This window comes from Suricata suricatta, chromosome 1, assembly GCF_006229205.1.
Source record: "Suricata suricatta isolate VVHF042 chromosome 1, meerkat_22Aug2017_6uvM2_HiC, whole genome shotgun sequence".
Classification (NCBI taxonomy): Eukaryota; Metazoa; Chordata; class Mammalia; order Carnivora; family Herpestidae; genus Suricata; species Suricata suricatta.
Genome location: NC_043700.1, coordinates 67566321 through 67574713, shown reverse-complemented (window position 1 = coordinate 67574713; position 8393 = coordinate 67566321). Strand labels below are relative to the sequence as shown.

The following is an 8393-nucleotide window of genomic DNA, read 5'->3' as shown; positions in this document are numbered from 1 at the left end:
TCCATTCATCAGTTGATGGACATTTAGGCTCTTTCCATGATTTGGCTATTGTAGAAAGTGCCGCTATGAACATTGGGGTACATGTGCTCCTATGCATCAGCACTTCTTTATCCCCTGGGTAAATCCCTAGCAGTGCTACTGCTGGGTCATAGGGGAGTTCTATGGATAGTTTATTTGTTTTATGTTTAGTAAGGATTCATGGAAACATATATCTTTACCTAAGGAGAAGGCTCTCAGATCCTCTCTTCCAGGAGCCACCCCTTACCCGCTATGTTGGGGCAGACAATTACATTGCTCTCTCTGCTTTTTTGATGTTCTTCCTCTTCCAACCATCCCTGCTACAGAGGTGCCCAAATGTCAAACACTGGGCCCATCTAAATATCCTACTCCCTCACTTTGGAGATTGATTTAGGAATTGACATGTGTACCAAGAAAAACTGATCAGTCGTTCATGGAATTACTAAGAGGATACTAGAGTATGAACCTATGATAATGAGAGGTTAGAGTTGCCAGAAGTCATCATGGTTCTGGGAGGGGAGAACTAACACGGGAAACAGCCAATCTGAGTCATAAGATAGAGTGAGAACGTTAATACGTTGTTAAAGTTTCTTGGTGGAGACTTTCCCAAAGCCAGCCCTACTCTTAACAGTTCCCTGTTAATTAAACCAATTCATTCTTCTTACTCTTTAGTGGTCAGAGCCAGGTTTCTGTAATTTGCAACTGAAAGAGAACTAGTACATGTCTACTCTAAAATTTCTTGGGGACAAGTTGAAATATGTTGGTAGGTAAATAACAAGAAACACAGAAGAAATTTCTTTCTAAATTAAAAGTAGAGCAGGGTTCATCTCTGTCAGATGTCTGTAAAACTTTTTTTTTCTGTTTTCTGTGTGCTAAAGAAGGCTACCAAAAGGATAAGAAATTGTGTCCCAGAATCATGAATTTGTGGTTTACTTAGAGTCACCTGAAAACACATGTTACAGCATTGCGGATACAGGAAACAGGATGTCAAAGTGACTTTGTTAGTAGTTTCAGGTATATCTGACACTTCATCTTAAGTATAAATTAATTCTATACAGGACAAAAACAGGACGTTATAAGAGATCAGAGAAATTTATATAATTTTCATAGTCAAATGCTGGTGCCTACTCATTTTCTGTAGTCCCCAAACAAACAAAAAAACAAACAAACAAAAACCTGAATGAAGTCTCCTTAATGATAATAAAAATGCTATCTTAGAATAAGTTATTTAAGAATGAGAAAAATTAAAATGTCCCCTTGGGTATAAATTGTTTTTCTTTTGGAAATATTATCTTTTAATAAAGGTAATCAAAGATTTCTATTCTCTAGCTTTTCTTATCTAAAATACTTGAGAAAAGAAATATATCTCATATCCCCTGGTGTCATAAGGCTCAGCTAACAAAATACAATCTTTGAGCAAGTTTAGATTGATTCCCTACAAAAGTAAACTTGATCTCAGTGTGAAGCAGCACAGTACAGTAGTTTATTATGTTGATGATATCAGAAGAAATATCGAATCATTACCTGTGGGCCACATGGCTTTCCAAAAAAGTCACATTCCAACAAAGTGCTACTGTTGAGATAAAAACCATTTTTTTTTACAAACTCTGTAATGCTGAAGTTTTGATAACTTGCAAGAAAATCAATAGCATCTTTAAAGCCAGTATAATTGGACCGGATTTCCTGAAGATGGAGGACTTTGGATACAATATTCCATAAGAGAAAAATAATACTAAATTTGGCTGCAGCATCAGTTTGGAACCTATTAGTAGAAATAAAGGCAATATTTAGAATAGCAAAAACTTGTGATTATCTAGAAGACAGCTATCAAACATCTGGACGCCATCAACTTCTCAGGCTTATCTGCTACATTCTCCTTTGTTCAAATACATTCAAGCAAAACTGAATCCCTAAGAGGTCTTTGTCACATCCTGCAATTTACCTTGCATTTGTACATATAGTTTCATTTACTTAGAATACTTCCCAGACCTTGATCTGGATACATCCTAATGTATCTTCAAGACCCAACACGCAGAGAATGGGTATGCGCGGGTCCTAAGAATATAGACTTAGGGGCCAGATTTCCTGGGTTCAAATCCCAGCTCTGTCATTGTTGTGGCTTTGAGCTGTGTCCATGTGATTATGTTGGAGCTGTTTTCCAACATTTTCTTCCTTGGATTTATCTGGTTACAATCTGAGTTCATCATAGGGTAGGAGCTTCGGTCTCATACACACATTGTTGTAGATATCCTGACACTACTTGTTGGTATGGAATAGCAGCCAGGAGCTCCCTGGCCTCCTTACGCTTCTTCAAATCTTGAGTCAAGGGAGACTACAATGCAGAGAAGGTGTCAGCCTCTCCTGCAGGTCTCCTGCACTACCCAGAGCAGGGGTTGTGCAAAAGAGAGACACGCATTTCTAGTTTGTGATTGTTTCCTTCACTTCAGATCTGTCTTCCTTTCTGACTGCTGATGTTGCTGACTTCAAGCCCAGAAACAGAGGCAAGAGACATACAAAGACTGCTTAACCAGCCCCTAGTGTAGTGGACTTTATCCCCAGAATAAATCCCTCATTCTCTGTCACTCATGGTGCTTCTTTTTCTCCCATTGAGCCCTGGTTGTTACAGCCACTTAATTGTATCACTTAACCAACTTCTTCATCTCACTGTGACTCAGTTTCTTCATGTGTAAAATTGGTGTATATTAAAAAACCGGGGCGCCTGGGTGGCTCAGTCGGTTAAGCCTCCGGCTTCGGCTCAGGTCAGATCTCACGTTTGTGGGTTCGAGCCCCGCGTCGGGCTCTGTGCTGACAGCTAGCTCAGAGCCTGGAGCCTGCTTCTGATTCTGTGTCTCCTTCTCTCTCTGCCCCTCCCCCTCTCATGCTCTGTCTCTCTCTGTATTAAAAATAAATAAAACATTAAAAAAATTTTTTTAAATAAATAAAAACCTATCTCAAAATGCTATTTGATGAATAAGTTATTTTTTCTAAAAAATTTAGAAGAGTGCCTAGAATGCAGTGAAAGGCAGGTAAATATTCATTAAATAAATCCCTCATGGATTGTCAAAGTATTTTCCTGGCAGCTAAGGAAGTAATCTATTTGTCCTACCCGCAGTATGTACTATGTAATTCCCTTATTCTGCTGATCAACTTCTTGTTGCCTTATGTATGTTTGTTTAAATATGTGCTCTATACTCTTTGTAAAATGTGACCGGTATTTTCATATTTTGGCATATTAAAATCTTGAAACTGAACAAACACGTTCCATTCAAATTCACTGTGTGAAAGCATACAATGAAATGTGTATCCACTTCCGGTTAAGTACACAGAGCCATGTGGCACATGGATTGTTTGTATGTAACCACATTCTTGGACTTCCTTTATGGCCCAGATTTTATATTTTATCTTCACTTTGAAATATTTCTTGTATATGTTTACTTTCTTATATAAGCTACATTAAACCTTTTCTCAGTTGAGGAAGAACACACACAAAACAAGACATAGAAAATAAAAAACAAACCCAAGCCAACATACATCCTTTCAGAGATGAGAAACTGCTTCAATAGCAGGGTCCTAAGAGAGTATCCTCCTTACCCAGCTCCGACCCTTGCAGGGCCTGTCTTAACTCCACCAGCCCAGGTTCTAGAATCCTATATGTAGCCTCCTGTGACTTCCTCTTCCCTTAAAAACACTGATAACTCATGGTGGTATACTACTAACTGTATTAGAGCAGCCAACAACCTTGCTTTTCCTGGTCAAAGTGTTTGGAGTGATCTTTGAGGAGTTAGCAGTCTCCATTTGCAAAGGATTTGGGGGAGAGTCACAGTGTTAACCCTAACTGAGAGATGGCCCTTCAATTCCCTTCAGTTTTCTGCTCCCTGGATGATGACCAAATACCAGGGAACGGCTCCAAAACCTTGCAGCTTTGGGGTTCCTACCCAAGCTAATCATCAATACTACTTCATATGATGTTCACTAGAGTCTTTGCAAAATGATTATGCAGAGAAATGAAGGAATTATCAGATGTGTAGGAGGTATGAATACAATAGATAAAAGGAGGAAAAGAGAAGGCATTTTAAAATATTCTTTTAAAATGTTTTGTATTACTTAACAATAGTTGAGACCATGAGGGCGATTAAGGCAAATAAACTTAATGAATAAAGTCTAACACTATTTGGAACAAAGGAAGTAAAAAAAAAAATTGTGAGACATATTGTTCAGCATAAAACCAAAGTGTCTTGCTCTGAGTTTATTTTCAGCTTTAATTCAAATTTCAAAACCTTCTAATCTTTCAGTGTGCCTTACTCTTTTATTTAACATAAACTGGTAAGAGGCTAACAAAATAAAATATAACAAAAACACATTGATATATTTAAATAAGTTAATAAGTGATAGCCAATTAAAAATGTAGCCTTCTTGTGTAGATTAATGCCTCTTACTACACATCCCAGGTTATGTAACCCAAATGTATATGCTTCAACCAATGTCCAAGTTGATGCCTGACTTAGCCCTTCATTGAATCCCACCAAAACAGATTTAAGTCTACCATGTAATAACAAGAAATGTATATTTTGCAGATCATTTTATGGAGAGGAAAAATGGGGAAGAATGTCTGCTGGTTGGATCTCCAATGAGCCAATTTTAATATCTTACCAGATCTCTCACTAAAATAAATCTTTGACAGGGAGGGGCAGAGAGAGAGAGACACAGAATCCATAACAGGCTCCAGACTGTGAGCCGTCAGGACAGAGTCCGATGCGGTACTCAAACTCACAAACCATGAGATCATGACCTGAGCCAAAGTCGGATGCTTAACCGACCGAGCCACCCTGGTACCCCTATTTATTTCTATTTTTAATGGAAGAAAACAGATTGAGTGTTATGACCGTACCTCTCTCCATGTGGAAACTCTATCCTTGAGCAGGCTGAGGTGAAGGTAATTGAGTATTCCAGTTTACACGCCAGGGGGAGAACATAGAGGAAGGAAACTCCCAATCTCTTACTCGTACTCATCTGGAATTTAGTCTTTGCAACATGAAGTTGAATTGGATGAGAAGTGTTAAGAGCCTGCATTTCTTGGGGCACAATGTAGCCCTTGCCTGGACACTGGGAGGAGCAAGGGCCCTTTTTGGTCACACCCGCATAGGATGTGGCTTCTGTTATGCTGAGACAGAACAGAAGAAGGGAGTGGTTTGTGGCTCAAGTTTTAGAGACTTTCACTGTTTATTGAGATTAGTAGATTTTTTAAAAATAAGTGTTCTTCATTTGCTGTTTTCTCTGAGGATAATTTCCAGATAGTTATAATGGTTGCTTTAAAACATATATTTAGGTACATTTTATTATATGTGTATATATATATATATATATATGTTTTGTAAAAATTTTAGGTGTTTATTTATTTTTGAGAGAGAGAGAGAGAGAGAGAGAGATGGCATGAGCAGGGGAGGGGCAGAGAGAGAGGGAGACCCAGAATCTGAAGCAGGCTCCAGGCTCTGAGACTGATGCGAGGCTCGAACTTACAAACCCATGAGATCATGACCGGAGCCAAAGTCAGATGCTCAACCAGCTGAGCCACCCAGCAGCCCCATATCATATTCTAATTATTGTAGTAGATACAATGATTTTCTTTTTTTTTTGCTACTAGTTTTTTTAAAACTTTATTTTATGTGGTAGCAACACTTAACAGGAGATCTATTCTCTTAACAAATCTAAGTATACAATATTGTATTGTGGATTACAGGCACAATGTGTCACAGCATATCCCTAAAACCTATTGATCCTGTATAACTGAAGTTTTTTTGCATATTGATTACTAACTTCCCATTTCCACTTCCCATCCCTTCAGTCTTCGGCCACCACCATTCCACTCTTTGAGTCAATAAATTTGACTATTTCAGAAACCTATAAGTGGAATCATGTAGTATCTGCGTTTCTGTGATGGGCTTATTTCAGTTAATACAGTGTCCTCAAGGTTCATCCATGTCGTTTCATATTGCAGAACCTCCTCCTTTTTAAGACTGGCTAATATTTCAGTGTATGCACATACCACATTTTCTTTATTCATCTTATCCATTGATAATCGGCATTTAGATTATTCCCACACCTTCAATGATATGAATACTGTTGCAACCAGTATGGGAGTGTTAGTATTTCTTAGAGATCTTGTTTTAAATTCGTTTGGATACATACTTAGAAGTGAACCTGCTGGATCATATGGTAAATCTTAATTTTTTGAGAAGCCTCTACACTGTTTACCATGCTGAAGTTCCCTTGTACGAGCCTCCCACACTGCACAAAGATTTCCATTTGCTCACATCCTCACCAACACTTGCTGTGTTTGTTTTTTTTTTTATTTGGTTTGTTTGTTTTTTTTGTTTTTGTTTTTTGACAATAGCCATCCTGATAGGTGTGAGGTGATATATAATTGTGGTATTTATTTACATTTCTCTGATGGTTAGTGATGTTGAGCATTTTTTTCCATATACCTATTTGCCATTTGTTTGTTTTCCTTGAAAAAATGTCTACTCAAATCCTTAGTACATTTTTTAAATGGGTTATTACATTTTGTGGGGTTTTGCTTATATTTTGGAGATTTACCTCTCAATGGTTACTTAAAAAAATTTTTTTATCAATTACAGTTATTTCTCTGAAGGGATGATCTGTGAAATTCCTCACACTGCCATTCTTAAAATAGTATATACATTTTATTTTAATAACAGATATCTTCAACCAACTTTTGCTTGTGTTAGAACACAGACCACTTAACAAGGCAGTCATATTGAAAATCTTTGGCGGATGGGGTTGACTTGCTTTTACTCTTTGGATCTTGACACATACCTTGACACATATCTAACATATCACACAAGCATGCTGTAATATCTAGTATATATTGAATACCTGTCCAAGAAAGACCCCAGGAATGAGACAAAATGGTGTATGTATTACCTCATCCAATGTAACAGGAAATGTGTTGATAATATTATATCATTTTACGTACACAGAATTGAAGCTAAGAAGATTAAATGACTTATCCATGATCAAGTAGTGGTCAGTGGTGGATCTTAAGGAAATCACCCCCCCCCCCCCATCTCTCAGGTAAATCCCGCTGTAGTCTTTCAGGCTCACCCATCGGCAATTACAGGGCTTTTCCTGGAAGGCCTCAGGGGGACAGCCGCCCTCCTACAGAAGACTCGATACAGTCATTGAATTGCAGTTTTCTGTAGGGAGTTGTAATTAAGGACTCAAGCACAGTGGAGTATTAAGTCAAGTGCAAGGCTCTTCTGAGCTTCGGGCCCTGTGTGACTGCACAGGCCACACATCCCTGGTGCTGGTCCTGCCTTGCTTACATTAAGGGTCTCGTCATGTGCACATCTGAACATTCCCAGTCTCCATACTCCTTTTGCACACGGGCTCCCTCTTCAGGTTCTTCCTTATCTCCGCCTAGAAACTGCCTGGGCACCTTGATACTGAGACTTCCATGACCCCCAGACAGAGACTGTCCCCGTCCCCTGTGCTTTCTGAGCCCCTGCAAATACCTTTATGGCACTGCACAATTACCATGCATATTGCATAGTGACTGTTTATGTTTCTCTCTTCTTTTCCTAATTAACAAGCTTTTTAAGGGCAAAGATCTAGACTTTTACATTTATCCAACCACAGGATTTTCTGTGATGCCTAGCAAATAATTGTGGAAAGAAAGAAGAAAGGAAAGAAAGAAAAATTAAAGAAATCAAACAAGCCCCTTTGCCCTCCTAAATTTGTGTTTTAAAGTATAATTTAAGAATTTCAAAGGCTTTATATACATTAAATATCACATAATAAAATCCAATGTCAGTTATACAAGCAAGGTTGCACTAGCAAAATTATGGAGACATATTACTACTAAAAGAGTAATTTTTACCTGTTTAAATTACAAAACGTCACAGCTGGGAACTCGATCTTCTCCACATACTGAACCTCTATGGACGTTGTGGTGGGCCATGTAAAGTAGTTGACCAAACGACTATAGATTTGCCAGACCACGAGTGAGACTGAGCCCAGGACCACCACCAACCAGATCAGCTTGCGAATTTTGCTCTGGTTGCGAACGATATTGTGTACTCCATGGAAGGATGTGGAGATGGCAAAGTCATGGTCAAACTTCCTTCGGTCACTGGGAGAAGGCAGTGGTTTCTTGGAAAGGCATAGCTTTATCTTTTCCAAGAGTCCTTAAGTTGAACAAAATAATTAAACTAATGAGTTAGAAAACCTTAATGCAATCTGTGAAACACACACCTCAAAGAAGTTTGAACAGGCTACCCTTCTCACGTGTAACACATAAACATTCAAAATCCATCTTGAGTTACATGACTTCCTTAGGAATTAAGTAGACGTGTTGA

At 38.4% G+C, this 8393-nt stretch overlaps 1 protein-coding gene across 1 annotated transcript in view; it reads right to left on the bottom strand.

Moving 5' to 3' along the window:
* Positions 1–8393, bottom strand: part of ASIC5 (acid sensing ion channel subunit family member 5) — a 31944-nt gene that overhangs the window by 19788 nt on the left and 3763 nt on the right. The window contains exons 2-3 of the mRNA XM_029951990.1: positions 7916–8222; positions 1543–1780 (exon numbers count right to left, since the gene is read on the bottom strand). Of these exons, the coding sequence (XP_029807850.1) occupies positions 1543–1780; positions 7916–8222 (545 nt within the window). The remainder of the gene's footprint in view (positions 1–1542; positions 1781–7915; positions 8223–8393) is intronic.